This window comes from Eurypyga helias, unplaced genomic scaffold (assembly GCF_000690775.1).
Source record: "Eurypyga helias isolate BGI_N326 unplaced genomic scaffold, ASM69077v1 scaffold27063, whole genome shotgun sequence".
Lineage (NCBI taxonomy): Eukaryota > Metazoa > Chordata > Aves > Eurypygiformes > Eurypygidae > Eurypyga > Eurypyga helias.
In genome coordinates this window covers 1-26,489 of record NW_010240976.1, presented here as the reverse complement: position 1 = coordinate 26,489, position 26,489 = coordinate 1, and the positions used below count along the sequence as shown (strand labels likewise).

General features: G+C 39.3%; 1 protein-coding gene across 1 annotated transcript; it reads right to left on the bottom strand.

The window, feature by feature from the left end:
- Positions 1-10,315: 10,315 nt before the first annotated feature.
- FAM81A (family with sequence similarity 81, member A) lies at positions 10,316-23,071 on the bottom strand. Its single transcript, XM_010148618.1, has 8 exons — positions 23,025-23,071; positions 21,553-21,826; positions 20,665-20,783; positions 14,298-14,427; positions 12,965-13,071; positions 11,700-11,835; positions 11,131-11,326; positions 10,316-10,718 (listed from the first exon to the last, which is right to left on the bottom strand). Exons 1-8 carry the CDS (start codon positions 23,069-23,071, stop codon positions 10,579-10,581), a joined length of 1,149 nt encoding a protein of 382 aa, XP_010146920.1. The 3' UTR covers positions 10,316-10,578.
- Between the last annotated feature and the right edge of the window lie 3,418 nt (positions 23,072-26,489).

Below are 26,489 nucleotides of genomic sequence, written 5' to 3'. Positions count from 1 at the left end.
CCGGGGAGGAGCGTTGGGACCTCCCGAGGGAGGAGCTGAAACTGCTTTAAACACGTTTTGATGCAAAATTCACTACAGATAATTCAGACAACTAGATCTGATCTGTTTTATCTGGATTGCGTAGATAGAGACATGCGGAATGAAGTACCGCGTGTCCAAAGTACTGGAGCAGACCGGCCACGGTGTTGCCATATTCAGGAATGCAGGCCAGGTTTTTCTGCCTGGGCAGCACAGCGCAGAGCAGACCGTGCTCCTGCTTTCCAAATGTGAGCAGCAGAAAGCGCCTGCTGGCTCCCAGCCTTGCTGGAACGGCCAGGCGTGTGGGACTAGTGGGTCCCTCTTCCAGCTGGACTTCTGATGTTACCGTTTGTGACAAAGGGAGTGGGACTTTTCCCTCCTCATTCCTGGTTTAAAAGAAGACCAGCCAGTCTACTCATTACACTGACTGCGAAGCCAGTGACTGCGAGTGGGTGTACCAAGTGTCAGCAGCATAAATCATGAGGCGGAGGAGTGTGCTCTAACAGCTCTGGCTGTTGTAAAAGAAGGTGAAAAAGCAAGCCCAGAACCCCCCGCCCGGCACGTGACTGAAGTTGGGCCTTGCTGAGCAGCTCGCGCCAGTGAGCCGGGTTGCTCAGCAGAGTGGGGATGGCGTATTCGGAAGAATGGATATCTTACAATCAGATATTTAAGTAATACATAGAAAATATAGCCCTCAGCCATATGTGATTCATCTCCTCAGCACGGAAGAACCCGACAGAAAAAATGACTGATGAGCAGTCCCAGCATAGATACTTGAAGTCACCATTTGATGAGCAATGGAAATGACACACGCACAGAGGAAAGACTTTACAGTAATAAACCTGCCTTTGATTTTAGTGATAGTTAGTTCTCAAAATAAAACTTCCCTGTTTTCCAGTAACATCAAAAGGGTTTTGTTAGTCATGAGTGAATGCAAATTGCTCTCAGCATGTTTTTCTTGAACTAGATTTAAAAGACCACAGTTAGTTCATAAAGTTGTTATGGGCAACTTTTTTCTAAAGCTTCCTTTTAATGTGACAGAGAGGATGAAAAAAAGGGAGAATAGGGCCAGAAAGTGGAGAGAGGAAGGGACTTTATGTTTTCTCAGTGATTTTAATTAAGTTGGAGGATTTTTCAAGCTTGGATAAGCTTTCAGGTATTTCCTTTAGCATTTGTTTTGCAGGAGGAGTTTAGACAACTGGTTTAATGATTAATTATAAGATAAAAGATATTATAAAAATAAAGTAGAAACCTGACCTAAAATTTATCTACCAAATAGACCAAGATACGTGGAATGTTGTCTTACATTCAGAGATAGTCTTGCTTCACACAGCTCTAGGACTTCCTTCTGCATGTCTTGCTAGTACAGATACAAGAAGCCAAATCATTCATTTTCTAATGGTGTTGAATTTGATCCATTTGGTATGTTATTAGAGCATGAGAAAAATTATCATGGTTACCTGAGCCAGGCAAAGAAAGCAAGAAATTTACAGGAGCTTATTGAAAGCTTTCTGTTTTCGTACTGCAAGTCGATTTTTTACCTAGAGATGCTTGGATCCCCAGAATTCTTTCACTGAAATCAAACTTTTGCTCTATACATAGAATGCCTACCTAACTAAAAGAGTGTTCCTGCTTTTGCTAATTTACATTAGTGAATCTTAATTTTTAATTGAAGCTATTGCTCCTAATAAATCCTCTGGGATGCCTGAATAAAAATGCTGTGGGTCTCTTTAATGGCTGTTATTCAAGGCTATCTTTTTATCACAGTTAAAATTGTTATTCTGGATTCCTGCTTAATTATGAGGATAATGCAATGTGGCAGGTCAGAGGCAACAATGGCATTGCTAATGCCAGACTGCAAGGATAGCTTGTAAGTAGCTGAGATGGCTGGAACATTTTAAGTGATAATTTAATTTAGCAGTTTGCTGATGCATTGTCTGTGGTGCTGATATTTGTAACCCAGATATTTCGATGCTATCACATGATGATGATCGAAAGATAGAATATGTTAATAATAGTACAGGTTTCAAAAGCACTGCAGTAATTTAGAGCCTATGTTATACTTTTTAAAGAGATTCTGTTCACCTGGCAGCCTGAGTCTTACGGGATCCCAAAGTGTTTATATCCCTAAGAGCAGGTTTTCTAAGCAGGCAGCTGCATTTTTTAATTCTTATGAATAAAATAAATAATGAATCACCAGAACGTTTTTGAAAGTTTTACCCTATCATTTGTTTTAATTTCAATATTTGAAGTTTAAATGTTGCATAACAAACTCATTTAAGCTGTTGATTTTGAAAGTTCTCAATGTCAAAGCCCAGAAATCTCCATTACGTGTGTTACAAGAACAGTTTCCCCAGATCTCTGGCAGAATGGAGATCAGCTGGATGTGTCCTAGGCAAGCCAGGCACAGGTGCCCACAGATGGCTTTGGGGTGTTTTGTGACAGAGGCCTGGTAACTAACTTGTCAGCGTGACCCTGATAGTTCACTGAACAGCAGTTCGGCAGTAACACGTTTTTCCTCGCTGTTGACCTGGTTTGAAGTTGAGTCACTCCACTAAACCTTTCTGTTTCTCTAATGGGTTCTGAGCTTCTCTAGGTATTCTGCTGCTTCTTCATCCCCGTGCAGTAGTTTGTTTGATTTGTGCATTACATTGGCAGATTCAGCTCTAAATTCCAGTTTCGCTGTATCAATTTTTCTAGTTTTTGAGGAGGAAATACGAGTTGTCCTTTGTATGTGGAAGTGCCCAGGTGATAAAGATCAGGATGGTGGTAGGAAGACTGACTGGGGTTGAGGATAAAGGACAGGAACAGGAGAGACACAGGTGCTGTCTTGAGAGTGTTGGCTTTATTAGAGTAGTATGTGCTCTCTTTCCTTCCTCCCCCAGGTTTTTTCGCTCTTTTTCAATTGAGCTGATACCTGCTTAGCCAATTATGGCTTACTTCAGCTGAAGGATTAACTGAATGTTGGATGAAATTTTAATATGACATTTGCTTTGTTAAGAAAGTGAGCAATTGTAGAACTGCTGGTTTGGGGTTTTTTGTCTCTTTTCTTTCTAATGAAGTCTGGGGATTCATGAAGCATCTTAATTACTTGAGAAATATGCTTCTGCAGTTCATAATCTAGTGAGGTTTATTGAGATATTTTCAATGCATCCCATTTCTTCAGCAGGGACTTCATAGACCATGAAGAAAACAAGACTATCCTTGTCAAACTGATGAGGCTGAGACACAAATTTGGAAGAAGATGATAGCCGGGTAAGTTTTGAATTTTTCTCTTTGAACATCTTGCTAGAGTCACATGATTCTGGAGAGTCTTCCTTTAGGAAAATTCCATTAAATTCAAACAAAATAGGATTAAAATGAAATGTGGTAAAATATTCAGCAGAGCTCTGTGTCTGAACCTGCACTTTCTTCGGCCTGCAAGGCTTAACTGCCTCTTTCCGATGTTACCTGTAATTTACTCTGTAATTTAACTGGAGGTTCATTGCTGTGATGACCAGGAGCTGATGAAAGGAACCCAGATTCATAGACAGCTGCAGTACCTACCATGTAGGGTCCCCAGTTTCATTCAGTGGAAAACTTGGGGTGAGCTCTGTGAAGAGCAGTATGTGGGCAGAGAGCCACGCAAAACAAAAGGGTGAAGAAATACTGGAAATACATGCAGGGCTTAAATGTTGTATTTCTCTCTCTCCATGTGTGCCAAAGGCATCCGTGACCTATCTGTCTGGAGTTCCTTATAGAAAAGAATTGAAAATTCATTAGGAAAAATTAGTATGATTGTTTAAATTGCTGCTTGTATTATCAGTGGAATTAAGTCTTAATTACAAGGCATGTCTACATGTATGACAGAAACCATCACTAGCTACAGGAAATGGTGCCATTGCTAAGACAGTAATTAATACCTTTCGTGTCATTTCAAACTGCAGATTATCCTATGTAGAAGCATTTTTCTGACATTTCTGAGAGAATTCTGTAAGGTTTAGGCAACTGGGACAGAAGCAGTTCCCTTCCTGAATACTTTATTTGTAAGACAGACCAAAGAACCTGTTCTTCTGATAGGTGAAAAAAATAATTACTGTCTCTAGAAACAATGCTTGCTCCTGGGTGCCGGAAGATTTCCTTGTCATATGTTGGTTTGTTTTTTTTTTTAACATAGCGCTATTTATAAAAATTCTTGAAGTGGATCACTGAATTCTGAGCTTTGAAATTTTCTGCAAATAACAGCAATGAAACCTGCCTAAAGTATAAACAAGTAGCAATTTTAACTATCAGTTGATATTTCACAACTCTCCTCAAATACTCATTTACAAAGCACTCAAGCTGCAAGCTTTGTATAAATAGCATTTATTTACTGCTGTGGTATGAGTGAACGCTTGAGGAAGGTTAACACTGGCAAGCAGCAGCTAGTATCAGCTTACCTGCTTGCTGTGTCACAGCTTTGCTGTGTAATCTTACGTTACTACAAACGCATGGTGATGATATTCCACTATTCATTTTTTGTCTCATTAGTCCATGATAACTAGAAACCCAAAATGTTAAGTAATGGCTGAAATTTTGTTACTAATGTGGCAAGGTGACAGGAGACTGTACCAGAGACCAGCAATCCCTTTTGTTTTGCACTGCAAAACATTATACATGCAAAGAGGTAAGCAAGCAGTTCACTATGTGCTGTGAGCTGCCACGTTCATTTTAGGGAGATTAATCTCACAAAGGAAAGCATATGTGGAATTGGGTCACAGCGCTTCGCATACTCAAAGTTGGGTAATATGCAGAGAGATCAATTCCCATAAGATGTTTTTAAAGTAAATAAGGTTTACTATTTAGAGTATCGAACAGGTTAGCATTTAGCATTTAATTTTCAAAGTATGGTAGTGGCATAAAATATGTTTTAATATCTATTGTTTTCAGTTATTTACATTTTAAAAGCTCTAATTTGAGTTGTTGTACCTTCCTAGAATTTCATGGTTTATGTAATATACTTGCAGGGTACTGAAATTACAATTCTCAAAGACAATGAGGAAGAAAAGAGCATGGCACAACATGGAAATTCAGTGTTATATATGCTGACATATATATTCTAATATGCCCTGAACCCTCTAAGTTACTCCTAATGGAGATGGCAAGATCACAAAGGCCACCTAGCACAGTGGATGCCTGCCTCACAGTCCTGAGACCACCAGGAAACTGTAGCACAAGAATGTGACAGCAAAGTCAGGAAAATCTGTCTTCATTTGTAGTCTGTTTTAACTCCAGTTGCATATAATAGAAGCCTGTTTACTGCAATGGCATTTGAAAATGACTCTTAGCAGAAGCTGAAGTCAGGTTTAATGAGGGTAACGGTTTGGAGTATGTGCAGCAGTGAATGTGTGTGCTTTTCATTCCTGCCACTCTACAAGAGGCAGATCTTCGTTCTCTCTCACCAGCAATTCCTACTCATCCTCTCATACAGTTCAGGCTTTTTGTATTATGACAATTACTACTTCAGTTTTCTTCTTAAACTCAAACCTGTTTGGGTATACATTGCTGATGCTCTGCTGAGCTCTAAACATTTTTTCCCTGTTATGGCTCTCCATAATAGGTCCTTCAGGCTATTCCACTGTATTATTTATCAACATCATCCTTGCATGGGTTGAGCAGCTTTTTGTGCTAGGCGCAGAGCTTCATCTGGCAGTACCTGTGCAGGTTATCCTGTGGTCTTTCAGCCGCAGTCAGTCTTGGAGGAGGAGGCAGAGCGTGGAGAGGAGCCCCTTCCGCGTGTCTGCAGCAGCTCCTGAGACAATCAATGGGAAATGCATGTTGCTCTTTGAGCTTTGCTTGATTTAAGATCTTATACTTTAGAAGAACTGCCCCTGAATGTATCCTGGGTTTGGGAGTTTGATTATTTTTTTTTAATGCTTTGTGTTGACCAAAGTTCTGCTGCCAGAAAAGGTAGCAGAGAGCTTTGATCCCTACTCGGCATGCCTCTGTGTTGTCTGAAGGACTATCACATCACCCTCAGAGAATTTTCCTTAACTAAACATCTGCCTTTATTGAGATTTTATAGAGTGATGTCTTTAAAATGTTCTTTTTTTTTTTTCTTTTGTCAAAAAGCATACTACTGTTGAATACTTCCAGGCCCATCTCAGTGGTATTGCAGCATTTATGGACCACAGACATGTTGAGCATCTTCCTTTACTTGCCAAGAGTAACAGTGACACCCTGTGGCCAATTCAGTAAAGGACTTGCACCGAATCTCCATTTTTGTTTTCTTTCAAATTCGCCTCTGAATTTCTTACACCGTGGGGAGTATCACAGGAGGAATCCCCCCTCTGCACATAGGAGGGCTTCATCTGTGTGTCATGTCTCTCATTAGACGTTTCCATTACTGTAATACATGTCTAATGAGAACTTGAATTCTGAGATACAGAGGACACTCTCTGACCCTGATGGCTAAATACCTGAGGAGACAGAGCAGGAAGTAGAGCCCTTGAGAAAAGAATGAAAGTTCACGTTTTGGTTTAAATTGATGTTACAGGAGTGTACACTGTTCATTAGTTTTCATCCTGTTTTTCTCTAATGTGGAAACTCCCAACTATGAGACAGAATATCCACAATGTAAAACTGCTGGATGATATAAACCAACATAAACGTCTAGATGTTGAAGTTGAATCATCCTTTTAACTTCTTACTTGCATCCTTACTTTGTTTGCTTAATGAATCTGGGTAACACAATTGCTCTGTAACTACTGACACAGTTCTGTTTCCAGTGAAGCCCTTCACTGCACAGTACTACAGCTCTGCTCTGTTATCACATGCTGATGTAAAAGGGATGTACCCAGTTAAAAAAACAAAGAAAAATTTATCCTTTGACACTTGCTATCTCATTCAGACAACATGGATGACTGACTGAATACTATGGTCTGCGCACTGCAAGTGGTTTAAGGTTCGTGCATGCCAAGTAGCTGACCAAAGATTTTAAAACTTCATGAAAGGAGGTGGTCTGGTTTTAGCTGGTTTTGGGTTTTGTTGGTGGTTTGGTGGGGGTTTTTTAGGAATGTGGGAAAGAGAAAAAAGTTTAAGAAATACTAGGCAAAGATCCTGTGAAACTTCATCTAAATCTCTTGCAAAACACAGATTGCTTAAAAAAATTAATGGATGTGCAGGGAAGAATGTCATAAATCATGGTTTGTGTCTTCTCTGCTTGAAATTTAAGCCCATTATGTCTTGTCCTATCAGGAGTCCGTTTGGGTGGTGGGGCAGTGTTTATGCTTCTGTTTATGCTTCAGTGAGTTTATGCTTAGGGCAGTGTACTTTGTGTTTTAAATAGTATTTTGTGCATATTCGTCTTACACTTTCCCAAGTACACGAAGGCTCATTCTGGTTGCTTGAGTATCATCCAGAGAATCACTGCCTCTTCTCGCTGCCTGTTTCCATTGTGGGTTCTGGCAGACCTGTGTTTGGTGCCCTGTAGTGACTCACAGCACAACTGCTGATGCTGAACAAAGAAAGCACATTACTACCACCATCAAAAGCCCTCTGTATCCCTGGAATGCCACTGGACACCAGCTCCACTTTGAAGCACAGCTGTTCCCTTCTCTTTGGTTTTATAGGATCTGCAGGTCAGTTTCCAGGATCAGTTTCCGCTTTGCAGAACCAAGCTTCCCTAGACTGTAGCATCTGTAATACTGTCCTCCTGGCTTCACAGGGGGCATGCTGTTTCTGAGGAGAGGACTTTGCCATGCAACTTTAAGATGATTGAAACATCCAGGGACTCTCATTCTCCCTTAAAGAACTCAGCTGTTACTTATCAGATATGAGCACTCCCTGACAGACTGTGCAGATGAGACATTGTTGACCTATTTCATGCAGAAAACTTAAAGGTAAATGAAGGGAAAACAAAAAACAGTTTATTTTTCTAACTGTTGGAGCAGAGTAAAATGCAGCAAGCAAGTAGAGAGCATGAATTTTGACAATTCTATTCATGTGCCATCCTTGTGTGTTCTATGTTTTGTATCAAATGTACTAGTGTTTATCACTTCCAGCTCTTTCTGAAACCTTCAGAACTGTTCTGTTCTGAAGCTCTGGTAGCTACTCTTCCTTGCATTTGCCTGTGCAGCTACCATTCATTGCTCCACTCTTCTGACTTATCTTTTTCTCTATTACTTCTCCAGATTTTTCAATCTTTCTTCATATTTTTATTGTCCATCTGGGCTCTTCCTCAGTTTTGCTCCAGAACACTCTTGGTCTGGCATAAGTGGCTTCCTTTCACAGCTGACTAGTTAGAGCACTCTGTGAGGAGATGGACGATGGACACATTTGTGTGTGTCCGTGTGTACATCCAGGCCTAGCACACCGTTTGTCTGTCTCTTCCCAGTGTGTGAGTCCCCATAACCTGTGCCTCCCCCCATATAGAACTTTATTTAGTTTGAAGGCACTGCTTGAGAGTAGCGCACGTTTCAGTGTTGTTTCATGTGGGCTTTTATTTGTTTGCTTTAGCTGGGATTTAGGGCAAATATTTTCAAAACAGAAAAGTAACATTGGATGGGGTTTCATGTGCTGTTTTGTAACTGGATGAATCACACAAGATTTTTACAAGAGAAACATTTTATTAAAGTCCTGTATAAATTTTCTCTGATTCCTTGTAAGCTCTTCATGACATATCAGATTCTCTCATGTACAGATTTCCAATTACAGAAGAAAAAAATTGTGAGTTTTTATCCATCTCCTTTTCCTTCTTTCTTTGTTCTTTTTTTTTTATAAAACACCAGTGATAGCTTTTCACTGCACAAATTTAAATATTTAAGAATAGATAAGTGTACAGACATGAAGAAAGAATGAATTTTTAAGACAATTCTTAAGAAATATCTGCAAGCATTTTGTTGTCTCCCTTTCCCCTTAGCTGCCATTGTAAATATATTTCAGAGCACATGGATGATACAAAACAGGAATAACAGAGACAGTCTTGTTATCAGAGAGCATTGGAAGCCAGAGTTGCAAAAACTTCATGGCTCTTTGATACATCAAATTACCTTCAACTATATAGGAAGGGAATATAAACATAGGTGCTAATCCTGCAAATATGGATGCAATTTCTTGATTTTTATATACTACACTGTCCTACTGAAGTTAATGGGTTTAAGTTTTTGGAGCTTTTTTGTTTAATTGTTATTAAATATGATGACTCTCTGCCAAACCTTCTTTCATGGAAGTGATGAGAAAGTGGCCACTGATTTTCCAAATAGGAATATGTTTTCTCAATACTGGCTGAAAGAAAGATCCATTAAAGGCAGTGCAGAGATGTCCTATTAATTTATTTACATTAACAGTAATGTTTGTGTAAATTAATAGTATTTTTGTATATGAATTACTGTTAATAGTATAAATTAATAGGATCTGGATGAAGTCTTTTTTTCTTCATGAATGCTTAATCCTGTGTGATTTACAAACATGAAGAGCATTCACATTTAAGCTGTCAATGAAGATATATAATCGACATATATATTCTCACGTCTAGATTAATATGCCATAAGGGTGCTGATTTTTATTATGTAACCTGTTCTGAGAATGGAAATAAGCACCCTTAGTATTTGGAAATAGTGTGACTGCACATAGCAATTTGATTCTACTGAATTATTGTAGTCTACTTAAATTTGGAGAGTCAGTTGCTTTACTTCAATGCACAGTTCTAAGCAGATCATAAACTGCATTTTATTTTACATTACATTCTTCAGACTGTTAGATTATCACCTTCTCTTTTCTTTTCAAACCTTTCAAAGTTTTTACCAATATAATGAAACAAGTCACAGGAACACATGCCCAGTTATAAAATACTCTATATACATATTTTACCTTCTCTCAACTCCACTTGTTTATTAATTTAAAAAGGTCACAATACTTAAGACCACGTGAGTTAAGTTTCTTACATTGTTCATGAATCATCTTACTCTACAACTACATTATATAACACTACTTAGTTCACACACACACAGAAGATATTTGCAAAACTAAACGAAGATTTTTCTGATGGTTTCTAGGTTTTGAAAACTGGTCTAGTGCCAATTTTAGTGCCAATTCTGCCTCCCCAGGACGTCAGTAGTAGAGAAAGTCACTGTAAAAATATCCATTGATTTCAATTAAGTAATTTGTATCAAGGTGGAGAACCTTGCCAAAGTGATATTAAACAAATCATGTCAACTTTTTTATTTATAAAAAAGAGGAGTGTGTGCAGGTGCATGTATATATGCATATACCTACCTGATCAAGCCTGAGAAAGGGGGGAGCACTGGAATGCCTTTAGCAAATTAAGTGCCAGCTTCACCAATATATTACTCCAGTTTTACATGGTGCTTAATCTCCTGAGAGCAACTAGAGTAGTGCAGTGGCAAATCAGCACCTCAGCCCATAACGGCTTGCTGTCAGTGGATCTACCAGCAGCCTGCATTTACCGCTTTGGGTAAAGAGGCAGACCTGTGCAGCTGCAGCACATCGTTTGGTACATGCGTTCAATTTGGATTACAGGCTGGAACAAGATTATAGTCTGCCTATTTAGCCAGGTTAATCTCTCCGACCTTGATCTTGCAGTCATGGTCCAGCCTCTCCCCATGTTGGAACCTCCTGCTTCAGCTGGTGGATCTGCTTCTGTAGTTCGTCTCTGTCCAGCTTCATTTTTGCTTCTAGGACTTGCCGTAGAGACCCAATGCTCTCATAGATGGCTGCAAATCCTAATTGCAGATGAGAATTAAATTAGTTCAGAATCAAAAGGAAAAGTATTGCATAATCACTATCAGAATGTGCTTCCTGCCACAACGCTCTGCGTCACGCTAGGAAGATAGCAAAAGTTCTAAAGAAAAGTAGGACTGTCCGTGTGTGCTGATGGCAAAAACGCCCCCGATCGCAGCCAGCCTATCTATGCCTGCTCTGGGGAGAGCACTTCTAAGCTAATAAAATGTTACCCCTCGTTGCTCTGAATTTCACACTTCGTGAAAACCCTTTTTAATGCCACGGACACAGCCAATACATCTGCCCCAAAAGTCTTTAACTACTTCGACACAACCAAGGGCATTTTGCGTATTATTGTCAGTCAGTCATTGCTACCAGACTTCAGAATAAAGAACTTGATAACTGTGGTCCTACCAGCATTAACTTCAGCTTTCATTTCTTTTATATCTTCGTTTATCTCATTTTGAAGTTTGCCAATGCGAATATTTATCTTGTCTTCAGTCTGCTTGGCTTCATGTGTTTCCATGGTTATCTTCTGTATTTCTTCTATTTTGTCAATTTTCTCTGCCATTTGCGTGAATTTCATCTCTATAGCGCTCTCACTCATCTCCTGGAGCCAGGAAAAAAAATTAATGATTTACTCTGCATATGAAATTACAGTGGTCTTTCCCAAATATGCAATAGATACTGATTAATTGTCTTTTATGTGGAATTAAAAGGTGTAAGGAATTAGCATTTTTTATAAAATAGTTTAAACTGGATTGATTACTGTACCCTAAAATACTCATCTATTTAGAAGTGGTACGATTTATTTGAGGACTCAGGCTGTGGGGATGTTACACTTGACATCAGTGAAGAGAGTTATACAACTATTGAGGAGGTCTGAAAATCTCACTCAAATCTCAGTTACATCATCTTAGTTATTAATAACGCTTTGGAATACTTCCTGAGAAGTATTATTAGGTCATTTTAATGAAACTTACAGTGTTTTCCTTAAAAGTCAGTGAGAGTTGTTCAATCTTTTGCGCAAGCTCTTTTTCAATCCTCTCATGTTCCTGTTCCAACCAGCTACGTGCAGACAAAATCTGGGTGCTGAGTTCCTCAATAGCATTTTTTAATCTAAGAGCACAATAGAAATTAGCAGATACAAAAGAGCAGACCTGTTGGTCATTCAGCAGTGTCTTTTTTTTATGAACATGTTCATTTAAAATATTAATGACAATTTAATACATTTTTGACAGCATATTAAGGTGAATCTTTGAACTTTAAGGCTACTGAGCTGGATAAGGTAACATCGTTCTAGGAAATAAAGAGGAAAGAGCACAACAAAATAGCAGTTACTTATATGAAACACATCACAACATTTTGAGGCTTATGCAGCACTGAAAACAGAATATGGTCATCCATCCAGGTTATAATCTCCGTGCCCATAGGTCTTAAATCTCAACAAAGGTTTGGTACCCATTTGTTTTAGTGGCCATGATTGTTCATACAGCGTAGCTTATGTTGCCTATACCCACCTCAAATTTGCACCAACCAATTGTGCCAGCGAAACTTTCTTTAGACAGTCTTTTTCCCAGTGAATACTTGAAATCTGGATCTATTCTTTCATCTGGTTTTCAAATAGTTTTACTGACATAGCTGATGGGATTGCCTGAGGAAGGCAGTAAGCAGTAAGGATGTGGATGGCTTAAGCCAGGACTGCCACTGAGTGAAATGCCTGGGGTGGAGTTAATATCTGAAAGGAATGTATCCCTATATAATGTCTACTGGTAGTACAGTAGCTCATCATTAATAATTTAAAGTGAGTTATATGTTCATATGTTAAGCCAATTTAAAGCAATAACATTTTGTGAATGCTGTGACTCAATTCCTGATTGCTTTAGTTGAACTTTTTGCCCTGCTCTCGTTGGCCGCCTCCAGCCCTCATTGCTTCCTACAGGTCCTACAAAAAGGTACCAGGCCAGTCTTAGAAAAATGATTAGCTGTGTTCTTTAATACAAGTTCTGCCTGAATATTTAACTAGGGACTTAATGGGCTTTTCAAAATTGCCTGACCACATCAGGAGCAGAATTCATGTTGAAAGTGAGTCCCACTTGAGAGACCATTGTGCTTTTGCAGCATCTGTTGAGCACACAAACATATTTAAACAGGTTCATGCTTTTGTAGACCTGAAGATTACAACAGTCAAACTTGGCAAATTGAGGCCCTGTCTTCCAAGACGCATCAAGGTTTCCCAGGCACTCACTTCATATCCAGGAGGTGGAGCTGTTGGTTGCTCTCTTTGTAGGCAATCTTCAGCTTTGCTTCTTGTTGCATTATTGATTGCTCTACTCTGCTCAGAAGATGAGAAATCTGAAACAAAATTCAGAATTTACTATTTTTCAGCAGCATTACATAGCAGTCTCATTTGGAACATTTTCATAATAGTGGAGGAGATATTAAAGAAGGGCATTTTTGCTGACATTTCATAAATTATTGAATTTGCACATTTTACTTTATAATGAAAAATACAGTCTCGCAAGTTGAAAGTATCAACATTGTGAAAACCGTATTCAGCCATAAATAATTTGAACAGTCTTGCCTTGAAAGCATCTGCCTGCTCTCCGCCTGCCCCCACCCCACTTTGAGACAGCTGAATTTACATAGTCCACAGTCTCATGTTGTCATATAAGCCGAATAAATGAATGGCAAAGCACTCCATGAATACCGCGTGATACTCTCCATCACTCCATGTGTAATGGCTACTGCAGCAATAAAAGTGCTGGATTTAACTGGGCTTAGGTCACTACTGACAGAAAACACTTCTCACCAGAACAATCATCCCAGTTTTACAAAACATACTGTTTTGTTCCACAAGATTCATGGCAATAGGCTCCTGGCATGCTAATATACTCTACTGAGTCTTCTGAGAAAGGTAAAGTGGATTTTAACCACTTACCTACCACAAAATGAAGGTGTAAAATACTTTGGTTGCCCAAGACAATGGGAAGGCCTTGAGAGGGAGATATGAAGAATACTTTTCCTTAATGTCCTAAGTCTCTGCTTGTATCTAATGCTCACTTCCATTCTCATACCCAATGGAAGAGAAACCTGACGGACAGATTAAAGGATTCACAGAACCCAAAACCGGTTTTGTTTTGCAGACCTTCAAAAGTCATATTCAAATACATATAAAATCATCCTGGGAAGGCCAGAACATATAGGGAGAGAGACTGATGCTTGCATTTTGGTAGTTTTGTAGAGCATCCATGTTATTGGTCACATTCCAACATCATGAAGCCATTCAGGCCAGTAATCACTGACTTTTATTCATTCCTGGCATCCTTTCAGGTGCCTTTAAATACCAGCCCCTTTTTCCCATCAGCTATGGGCAGCAAATTAAGGGGCTTTTTTTTCAGTTAGACCGGTGCAGTACTGCAACTAGGTATCAGTATTCAGTCTAATAAGGACTGTGAGCAGATACACCTCTGCATTTGTAAACCTGACCTCCCAGCATAATAATTAACGGTGACGGAGTCTGTGTGATTTAGACTATAACTCTTACCCATCCATGGATTATTTTGGTCCAAACACCATACCTGTATCTCTGCCTCTTTGATTTTAGATTCTAAGATCAGCTTGGAGGTGTGTTGGTCTTTACTTAGGCTCTGAAGTCTTTCATAGGTAATTTTATGCTCTGCAGACAGTCTGGCTAACCCGGCATCACACCTGTTTGAATAAATTAATACCAAAGCATCAGCTGAAGGGAATACAAGGTCCAGGCTTTTCAAATTGCCTATTTTAGACTGGGCATTTGTGTGAAATTGCTGGCTGTCTAGCAAAACAATGTCTTATGAGACTGTAAGAATGGTGATGTATCTCATAGTATTCAGCAAACTGCTCCCAAATGGGACTGAAAGTCAAGTAGTCTGACACATACATTCCTGTTTTCTTGGCACTGACACAATACGTGTAGACTGTGTTGTTATCAGTCAGGGAAATCACATCAGAAATGCAAAGATGCAGAATTTCAATACCTTGCATTTTTGTCATGCTCAAAAAGACATCTGTTCAGGTGTGTATGATTTTGCCTACAGGATTAGAAGTCTAAATAATTGAGGACTATTTTTTTCATTACTGTAGCTGTGTTCCACTGAGGTTTATGGGGTTTTTTTTGTGTGTGTGAAAAGTAATATGCAGTAATATATATCGTAAACAATGCAGGGCAAATTTTGCAGTTATTAGTCTTTTTTTAGGTAGAACTGTCTTTGAAAACAATGGCAATTTTGTCTCACAGACTATGAAATGGAGTTCTGGACATAATAATTATTGTTCCTTTTTCACACTGGAACATTTCTTGATGCTGTAACATTTTGAGAACAAATGTGCTATCCAGTATGTGCATTTTCTACCACATTTCAAAAAAACTTTGATCAGGTGGGTTTCATCTACAGTAATGCAATAAGGACATTATCTGAGCTGTAAAAATGTAAGTACTGTAATTTCAGGAGTAAGACCTCTGTGAAGTACGAGCCGTATATTTTTTTGCTAAGGTAATTGGCAATGGTACCAAATTTGATCTATGAAGCTGTTGGAGAACAGACAGCAGTTACAATTTGAGGCAGAAAAAGGCAGTAAAATGGAACAAGCTAAGGCATGTTAAGTCATTACCTAAACCAGTGACACATTTTAACCTCTTTTTAGTCACATTTCTGTTGGAAGGCTTTCATTTCAACATGAGTTTTCATCACCTCGGTTACAGTAACTACCGTTATCATTGAACATGAAGGGAAAGTAACAGCTAACAGGAGAAACACAGCATCTGCTTAGTATTACGGTACAATTTGAATATGAAAATTATCAGTAATGTGAAATAAAACAAAGAAATTGTAAAACTTGCGGAAATTAATTTATAGCTTAGGTGTTCAGCATTGTGAGACCAATTAGTAATATCTGTAGGAAGACCAGCTATGCTTTACAGAGGTGAACCGTACTTGTAGGTCTTAGGCAGAGTCTTTGGAAAGACGAGAGAAGCAAAATCTCTCCATGTGTTACAATCAATCAGGGAAAATCAGAGGAATGAAATCATCCTGCATCTAGTCATCAAAAGCCTGTGAACTCAAAAAATTGTTAGTTTTGTTTCTCTGAGAGATGACAGAAAATGTAAAAAAGCAACCGCTTTGAAACTACTGTAGCAAACGTAAACATCAGGCATCTGGAATTGGTTTTAAGGCAAATTAGTGTTTTGGGTTTAATCACAGTGCATCTTTATTCTTCGTGGAACTCAGTTACGTGATCAAAGAGGTCATATAGTTGCATGGTAACTGAAACATTAAAATTCTATGTTAATTTAGTGTCAGCCTGAAATAATCAGATTATTTCATTTTTTTACAGGGATACTGTAATTTGCACCCTGGTAAACACAGCTGGAATAAAGTTTAAACTCCATTGGCTGTAGTTAAGGAATGTTTATCCTGATATGATTTTTTTAAAAAAACCCAATATTCCATATACTGAGGTGGGCAAAGAGCTCTTTGCTGTATATATTGTACACAGACACTTGATTGGTTTTGACCTGGAAGAAAACATCAGGGCACTGCAGACAGAGAATGACTTTCTGTCATTCTCTAGTTATGTGAGTATACATTTTGAGTATACATTTTGAGTTAAAAACTTAAAACAACTCAGTAGCTTCAGTCCATGCTTCTACACTAGCTTTCAGTAAACATATGGAAACCCATGGGCTTTCTAACACTTCTGATTCAGGTTTCTACTGTATGATGGGTCGGAAGAAAATTGATAATATAACCAAAAGGGCACGTTATAGTTGGGAATTTTTCCCTGTTTAAAAAAAAAAAAAAAAAGAGTAAAGGAAAAAAAAGGGAAAAAAAAAAAGGCATGCTACAATCCCTACTGAAATTCCCATCCCTCTGAACGCTCTGCTTTGATACTGCTTTATAGATTTATGTTAAAATCATAATAGAATTATTTTTAAAAGTAGAACTAAATGTTTCTAAACACTGGATTTAAGTTTCTGTGTAATTTAATCAGACTGCCTATTCAAATGAGTCAGTGGACTATGGATATAAAGACAAGTTGAAAAAGGGTTTGGTCATCATAAAAGCACAAGGAAAGAAATGAGAATTAGATTCATATTTCTAGGAAGAATACTAGTTCAAAAATATAAGAGCTCTGTATAAAAGCCTTTTGTACAAAGAAAAGCACAATAAATAATTCTGACTTCACGTCTGAAGTGCTGAAGCTGGCCATGCAAACAACCCAGTGCACTTTTTCATGTGCCATTGCACCCATGCACTGTTCAGATTTGGGCCAGAGGTGCACTAGAATGCATTTGGTTTACTACTGTTTGATTTTGGAGGACATTTTCTGCAAGTTCTGGTTGCCAAACTGGGTACTTATCTGAAATTAGTAAATGAAGAATAAATGGAGAGATTTTGTAGTGCCAAGTGTTAATTCTCAGTTTCAGAATACAGCATAATTCTAGAAACCAGTAACATTTAATATAAACAGTGACATTATCAAACAACTGCCTTCCAAGTCATAGTCAGCAAAAGCAGTAGTTATTTTTCTGGCACACTGAAGAATATTTTTGTTGTCTTCGATCTCTAAGAAATCAAAACACAATGGTTGCTCTGTTCAGTGCCACCAAGGACTAGATAAAACTGAGACCTACACCAATAGTCTGCAACAGGATGCTATAATGGTACATATGGATTTTTTAAATTCCTGGTTTATTATAACAGAAGATCTTATCTTTCCATGAAAAAAAAAACCCCAAACCAAACCCGTGTTTCAGTGGAAAAACAAACAGCTGAAGAACAAGTAGTGAAAATCAGCGTCCAGGGGATCCACTGGGCAAAAGCACAGCAGAGCTGGTAGAGCTGGTAGCTCCCTGAAGAGCCTGTGCCAGGGAGCCCAGATCAGTCCTCACTGCGTGCATCTCATACACGGCAAGTAGCCAGGGTGCAGCAGATTTATTGTACTTACAAAGTTCATAATTGTGGTGCATCCCAGATGCATCAGACTCATTTTCTGTGTCTGCCTACATGTAATGAGTCCAGAGTGTCTGAAATGAATCAGTTCTATAATGTATGTAAAAATAATCTATATATGCAAAGTAAGCCCAGTTGGAACATGCACAGTTGCCATTTCTCTGGATGTTTCATCTATTGGGAAGCTTCTAGAGAAAGCTACTGCCATGGTGCTGACCTGGCTGCTGTATCTAAACTTTCCAGACAAATGATCATAGTCCACAAGTTATTCTGTAAATAAATAATAAGGCAGTATTCATGAGCTTTATGATCCAACATCACTAGAAATAGAATTGGTAATTGTGTGTTATATAAAATTGCTCACATCACTGACAGGAGGCTGGAGTGATGGATCTATTGGCATGTATCTTACTTTCTGCTGAATGTGTCACTGACTTTGTTAAAGGTAATATTTTTCTTAAAGTTAATAATAATGCCGATTCTTAGGAAAATGTAGAGCATCATTCATGGTGAACACTGTAATGGTGCTTTACAAATTCATCAATATATTATGCTTTATGAGAAGTGGCCCAGAGACATGAGCTGCAAGGTGTATTTGGTCTGCTCCTGGGTGTGGGGGTATTAGTTGATTTTGTGATGCAGGTGAGCTCAGCTGTGACGTCTGTCTGAATCTCACTTCTCCAGAGTTGTGGGTAGCGTGATTTTGGAGCTGTGCTTCAGAACTGTATGTGCACGTAGGGATCCCTGTTCTCGCCACTGAAAGCAGCAACCCTTGAGAAATAGTGACAGTTGTTCGATGATATATTGACATGTTACAGAACAGTTGGTGTTAGGAAATAAACACCACTCTCTCCAATATTGAAGTTGAATAGGATGTTTGGTATGCATGCAATTAGTGGAGCTGAAAGTTGGCCGGAATCCTGAGATTGACACTAAAATAATTACAGGACCAAAAGGCTCAGATTTAGGTGATTTGCTATCACGTGGCATGTGTAAACGGATTCACACTGATTGTCCATCTGCACGCTTCCAACCTAGAGCAAACATGACAGACTTGGAGGTAAATTAGCTTACTGCCACTGCAGCCCGAGCCACACGTGGTACCTTGTCTGGGGCTGGGAGCTGATGCACAGTGGGTTCCTAACCCACCGTAGCTTGATCATATTTTTAAGGTTGCACTCTCTGCACTCATCTGAAAGCTATCAGCACTAGATGTAAAAGTAAAATTATATTAGGAGAGTTCAGCTTATTTTATATAAGGAACACTGGTTAGAGTAATCGGTAAGTTTCTAGGTATCCATGTTGTGGCAACAGCGTAACAAACTGCCATCTTGCCCATGATCTGCTGATACTACTGTAATCATTGTTCACAGGAGCACTAATATTCAAAGTAGAATATGTCTGTAAATAAAGGCAAATAGCTTTCTCCTGTGGAACATGCTTTGACTTGATTCCTGATAAAGGGAAGCTTATTTTCTTCCTCATTCAGGGAAGATTTTTATGTAGAGGGCATAATGCTGATTAGAAGGTAACAGTTACAAGGCGATGGTAACGAATACAAGGAGCCAACATTCATTGCAGTCTGACATGAGGCAGATTGGTATAATCTCATACAGTTATCATAAATTGCAACCCAGGCACAGTACAAGGGTGTTGCCCTACGTAAATAAAGGAAGAAATCCTGGCCCAGGCCGTTCCCCATACGGAGTACCTGGGACAGGCCACGGCCCCATTGCGAAGCTCCTGCTGGCACGCGTGCGTTCACTTGAGCTCTGTTATTGAAAGCAAAGGCACTATATTTTGCTTCACAAGGTGTCAGTAACTGTGCTGCTCCAAATACGGACACCTCTCAGGTTGTAGTATGATCTCAAAGTAGACTTTTTATATAAATAAGCAGGAAGGTCTAAGCATATAAATTGGTTGGGGATTTCTTTGTGAGACAGAGATACGTGTGTATATCTCTCTATACATATTTCAATCAATTTTCTGATTTGATAAAATAAGCCTGTCTAGTTCATTCCTGTTTACTAAAAGATAGATCATAACTTAAAAAAAATTAGTATGTAAAATCTCTCTAAAATATTCTTTACAAAATGGGCTATAGAAGTTACAGTGGAAACTTCAGACAATCAAATGATTTATCAAAAAACTTTAACTCAAGGAAAATCCCTCTCATTGTTTTTGTAGGCTGTTGAGGTTTACCAGTAAATCAATCGAAGAAAAAAAAAATCTGTACAGTATTGCCAATAGGTCAAATTCAGAACAAGTTAATTTCCAAGTTATTAGCCATCTTACTTTAGGCCAGATTAGGTCCTTTTTCTGTAGTTGTACACCTCCTCCATCTCCTGTGTTCTACTTTACAGACCCTTAAGCAAATGCTGTTGTACCGGAGTTTGTAAATGTGTCGCTGGTGGCACAACCTAAAGTCTGGAGTTGCACAATTATAACCTGGAGTTTCAAGTAGCCTGTAAAGCTTCTATTAATTTATAGTTTTCTGTAATGTGTCAGGTAGCCTATGTAGTTTTTAATAGGGCTAACCAATAACTGAATGCACAGCTTTTTACTTCTAAAATATATGCAGAAATGTGCAGCTATTCTGTTCTTTACAAGTGCAGATTGTTCCATGCTGCCTTTATAATTGTGCTAATTAATTTGTTTCAAAGATAGACCAGTCTAACCATAGTACTTTTTAAAGCTGAGCCAAATCCAAATTCCTAAGGAATTTGGGGTAATTTATTAAAAACTAATTTCAGGAATTAAAGGTGATGTTGCTAAGTTTAATATGTTATACTGGAATGCAAAGTATTATTATTCATTTTCTTGAAAGCATTGAGCAAAATTATCCTGGGAATTTTGCCAAAGTTGAATTCAGCCCATTAGCATTAACATTCATACTTCAAGATTAAAACAAAGTTAGCTAATCATGAAAATGTACTTCCGTGTTGACTTTTACCTTGCAACTCTTCCCCGAAGATCTCCCAAACCAGAAAGCTGCCGCATTTCCAGACTCTTCAGGGTAGAATTTGTTCCGTAGCTGAGATTGTCTCTGACACGTATCTGTTCCTGCAGCATCTACAAAGCATTCACATGCAAATATAAGCTCAGTATGTCACATTTAATGTACACTTAAAATGTCACTCATCATTTTTCAGCGTTTCAGTAACATCAGGTACCATTTTATTATTACTTTACTGAAAGCTTTGTCTTGTATCGTACTAAACCAGATGCATTTAGGTTATCTCTTATTTCTTATTCTTAGCGTCCAGCCTGCACATAAATACCATAATATGTATAAAGTATAACTTGAGAATGGAATGGAAACTTAAACGCTAATTTTTATTCCCTTTCCCCTTGTCCCTTGTTCCTTGCATCAGGGTCAGACGTGAAGTGAGGTGTCTGCACATGATTAGGTCATAGAAATGAGCAGTTGGGTTTGGCTGTGTGGTGTCGTCAGTAAGTCGGAAGTGCAAGAAAGTTTATTACAGAGCTAAGGCATTTCCTGGTGTTTATACAGCACAGCCTTTGGACTGAAGCTGAGCTGGGTATTAGTGTCGCATTCATACATTTTTTTCAGGGTTTCCCAGCGCAGCTTTTGAAAGCAAGCTTGTTAGTATCACAAAGGTTTCTGTGTTTATAAGCTAATATCCTGTGCTGTTTTCCTAGCTGCTGCAAGAACTGTGTAATTTGCAAACAGTTTTTCAAGTTATAAAAACAGTTTATAAGCCCTCAGGATCTTCAGACCTTGCCTGACCTTTACTTATCCTGTGGTGAACTTTCTCGTTAAATTAGGAGGAGCAAGTAGCCTGAATGGCGTTAGTCCTGTGAAAAATTCTTAACATACCTCAATGTCCCGATTGAGCTGCCTCACTATTGCCGTTATGTTTCGGATATGTTCTTCCAAGAGTTGCCTAGCCAACCGGTCGCCCCCCCCTTTGTTCTGCATTCTGTGCAGAGTGGAAACAATGTCCTCCTTAATGCGAAAAGCGTGTTCCACAAGAGCTGCCGTTGTTTTCTCATGGCTTAGGATTCTGTCTTCCAGCTGATCCACCAGGCTGGCAGATGCCAGCGGGACCGCTGTCAACGCCTGGCTATGCAGCGGTATGTTTCGAACCCGTCTGGTGAAGAAGAATATCCAGATATTGTTGAAATTCTCACACAAAACTCTGCAATGACTTTCCATGGGAGATAGTGCGATACTAGCTTAGTAGCAATACCAGGGAGAGGCACCAAAATACTCACAGAGAGAGGGCCCACTGCTGCAAACAAGTGGGTGCTGTGTTTGCTACTGCATCTATCTTGTGCAAAGGCAGCTCAGGCTCTTTTTCCTGCTCTTTAAGGAAACTTACAGAATCTTAAGGACATTAACACTATAGAGGTCGTCACAGTTCAGAACTATAAGTTGATTAAGAATCCAAATTCAAACTCCTTTGATCGAGTTTGAAAAGTAATGCCATTTGTCTCTACAGTTTTTAGCCTTCATCAAAGCAGTAACTGTAGAAGGTAGATACTGCAAATTAAATGCAAACAGGCCGAGATTAAAAAGGAGTAACTTGTGTCCGTTCCTTTTTTCAGCCTCTACAGCTACCCTGTAATACCGCACAGAAGCTTGTCCCCTCGTGAACTGTACCGGAGCATATGTAGGTGTAGAAACTCAGGAGATACCAAAACTGTGGCAAGCTTCTCATAATCTTAGAAGTCAAACTGGGTAGATTCAAGAGAGCTCTGCACTTCATAGCTTCCATGGAAAGCAGTGGAGCTCATGGGTGCTCAAAGTAAAAAAGATGAGGCTCCTAGCGCATGCAATCTTTTCCTGCCGCTATATTCTGCAAAGAATAAAGAAAATTTTCAGCAGCAGAAGTGGAAAATACAAGTTAACCCCAACTTTGAAAGAGAACTGTTTTTTGGAACTCTGTTATTTACAGTGTATTCTCCATGTTGTTTCCTGCTAAGGAGCCAAACTAACAGTTTATTGATAGAGATGTATGAGGACTCCAGCAAAGGTCACTAGGGACCCTGAGTTTTCATACTTGCTCCATGCTCTTAGGAGACTGCTTGAAGCGTAGTATTCTTGGACTTACTGCTCAGTTAGAACTTAAGCTGCTTAATTTCTTTGGGAAAGGGTTAAGTAAAAGCTGAGCGAGGAATTGTGTTTCGGGCCACGATTTGAATGAGTCAGTAGTATTTCACTTTGCTTTGCACGCTAATGCCAAAGTCCCAAGTCACAGCCTTACTATATTTAGGGAATCAGGGAATTGAGAGACACATAATACTCAGCAATATGAAGGTTTTATTTTTTTACATGCCAAACTGTACCTTTCAGAAGGGGCAAGAGTTGGGAAGATTGGGCTTCGCTGGGCCATTTTCTGGTCAATAATTTATGTCTGTTGAAAAAGTACACATTGAATTATTTAACAGTTTATATCTGGCACTAAAATGACAATGCTTCCACTTTAAGTGAAACCTTTAAATACAGTTGAAGATTACGCTGACAGCTCTCATCTTGGAGTTCACATATTGCTTGTGGAATAGATGCAAATAAAAATCAATACAAAAGAATTAAAACCCAATAAAATGCTAAAAAGCTTTTTATAGTGGAAATGAAACTCTTAAAACAGGCAAGGTTGGCAGCCTTGGAACAGATCTGCTGTTGACCCACAGAACCGGTTTGGCAGGACAGAGGCAAACAAACTTCTTGTCCCCAGTCTGTCTACTGGTCTCAGACATCACCAATTGATGAATAAAAAAGTAAGAGCTACAGGATTGTCATAAAGCTTAAGAAAGTATTGGCTACAGAATGAAATAAAAATAGTTCAGAACAGCAGATTATTAGGGGTAATTTTTTTTTTTCAGGTAAAAGCATTGGCAGTCAGAAACCTAAATAAAATGTGTTAGACATCAGCATAGTTCAGCAAAACTGAGTCTTTTATATATTTGTCTTCAGCTCTAAATGACCACACTTTATGTTGTAAGTAAATCCTTCTGTGGTAAGAGTATAGATTCTGGTTTCAATTTTTAGACATAGCCAGCCAGACTGTGACAGACGTTGCAGCAGGGTAGCTCTGTTAAATAGCTTCAGAAAGATTTTTGATATCTTTACTGTGAGACCAGCATCTGGCTCAGTAGCTTTGTCCACTGACAGAAATTAAATTAATGAAAAAGATGATAGCCCCAATCAAAAAGACGGTAGCCTAAATCAAATCGAACTATTTCACCCCATATAAAACAAATAAACCCTTTCAACTGAAGATGGTATGAATGAGCATGGCCTGAGTCTCGGGAACCTGAAATCCACACTGAAAACTGAGGGCTGATCTGTGAAAAGAGTTTTGGATTGCTGATGAAATCTGGTGCAATATGCTCTACAAACAGAAAGAGAAAAATAGGGTTATTGAAACAAAATAGTCAAAGGTTGATTGCAAAGAAGTGGTAGGACTATCCTGCGAGATCTGAGAATGCAAAGCGTGTTTGTGCTTTAGAAATGTATAAAAGCACTGCTAGAAGCAGAGAGCAAACATTGTCACAGTATGTGTGTTCTATTTATAGCTCGGTGGTTCAGAAACTACAAATTAGAAAAAAAAATAGTTGTAAGAGAAGCTGGGTTGCTGAGCAGCACTAGACTGGAATTCAGAAGGTCTGATTCTAATGCCGTGCTCAATCTCTGGTCCTGATGACTTCGGACAAGTTATTTCCATTTCTAATGACTCGATTTCCCTATATGGAAGGCAGAGAGAATGACACCTACCTCCATTAAGGTTCTTATGTGTCTACAAGTAAAAAAACAGTGTATAAGAGCTGGGTGTCATTATGATAACTTCTGCATTCAAAATCCTGCGCAGACACTGAATGTCCAGTCCTGCAATCAATTCCTCTCACTCGTAGCAGTTGGTTCTTTCAAACAATGCCACCGCTCTGCGGGACATCCGTGCTAGCTGTGCCACGAGGTTACACCGTAACCTGGCAGCCCGTTCTTGGTAGGTCTGAGCGCCCTTACTCTTAGTCCTCTGGGCCTTAACGCTTTATGGTGATCTTGATCCAGCAAAGCATTTAGACACGATTTAGCTACAAATACAGGAATATCCCACTTACATACACCATGTAAAAACCAGCTGAACAACAAGAAAATCCTGAACTTGAGTGTTTTAATCTTAGTATCCTTCAGTATCTATTTATTACCAACTGGGATGCTTGAAGTTTTTACTTTTTCTGCCAGACAGCCATTAGACATGCAGCTAAATGCAAATGTCTGAAGAAATGGTGTGCATGAAAGAAAAGTTACACAGTTGAACTTCTTCATTTGTTATTGCTAACTGAAGCACGTCACTCGGTAGACACCAAAATATTGCATCATCAATTATCAGATTTCTTGATCTGATCCAGCATCCCGAAAGGATGTGTTACAGCCTTGTCCTGCAGTTGTACAAAACTTTTCTGCAGTTTGGAGGTATTTGCAGTAAACAATAACAGATAGCTGTCAGAACTAATGGCAAATTCCCTCTCTGTCAATACGTGTAATACCAATTTAGGCTAATAAATATAAAAGAAAAAAACCACATTAAGTCTTCTAATGTAGATTCAGAGGAGTGTAATTTCACGTAGCTCAAATTTCAATGAGAGTAAACTGGGATCAGCTCAGATGCCAGTTGAAATACTGGCTTCAAGGGCTTAATTTTCAGGGTTTGGGGATTTTTTTTTAATGATGATGTCTCTGCTTGATACTGCTATAGCAATTTAATCATGACATATTAACCCAGTAAATTTCAGTTGATTCATTTAGTTTACTAAATATTCCAAATATACTTGTCACATTGACAAGATGAAGGTTTTTCCCTGTTGTAAACGGTATGCCTGGTTGCCAAAAATAACAGTTCACTTGGTACATAAGGCAGCTTTTCCATACAAACATGGGGTACTTCCTTAGCATTTCTTTAAGTCACTGACATCAGACATGTAAAAGCTTGGAAAAAAATCATACGTGGGACATGCTGAAGAAATGCATTCAGCAAGGCACAGTTCACTCCTTGCTCTTTGTACTGTGACAGCCCTTCCCCACTCCGCCAGACCGCCTTGCATGTTTACTTTCTGCGGGGTCTCCATGCCTCCTGTTTTGAAGGATAATCACATCTGTAGTGTGCAGTTCTCCATCTTCCATTATAACCTGTGTCTAATACTCGCTGTAATGTCTGTGCACCTCCGAGCGTTTTTCCCATTCATTATCACAATATGCCTGTGGGGTAGGAAAGCATTATTATCCCTGAAAATAATATTTTCCTTATGTTGCTGGTAGGGAAGTGAATCACGGGGGGAGTGGGGGACTGTGTGACTTGGCACAGGTCACACGGGAATCAAAGGAGACCGAAATACCTGCCTCGACAAACACTCTAATCGCTCTTTTTTTTCTTAAAATAGAAACGGCTGTGGTTGCTCTCCAGGGAGCATGTGACAGCGTGCTTGGGGCAACGTTTGGAGGTGAAAAGGTCCCCGTGTCGCAACTCAGCAAAAAAGACAGGTCAAAACCCGGCTGTATGGGCAAGTCGCGTGAGCAGACCCTTGCCCGGCCCCGTCGTACCGCCACGGCATTCTGTGGACCCGCACGCGTGTGCGGGGGAGTGCGGGGTCTCCCCCCCGCCGGGAGAGAGGCGACCGTGCCAGCGTGGCCACAGCCCGGGTCGAGGGTCCTCGAGAACGGGTCCGATGAGCTCGGGTGCTCATCGTGCTAAGGCACTTGGGATCCGAGCTGGAAGCCGTGCCGTGCCGTGCCGTGCGGGCGCACCAGCCCAG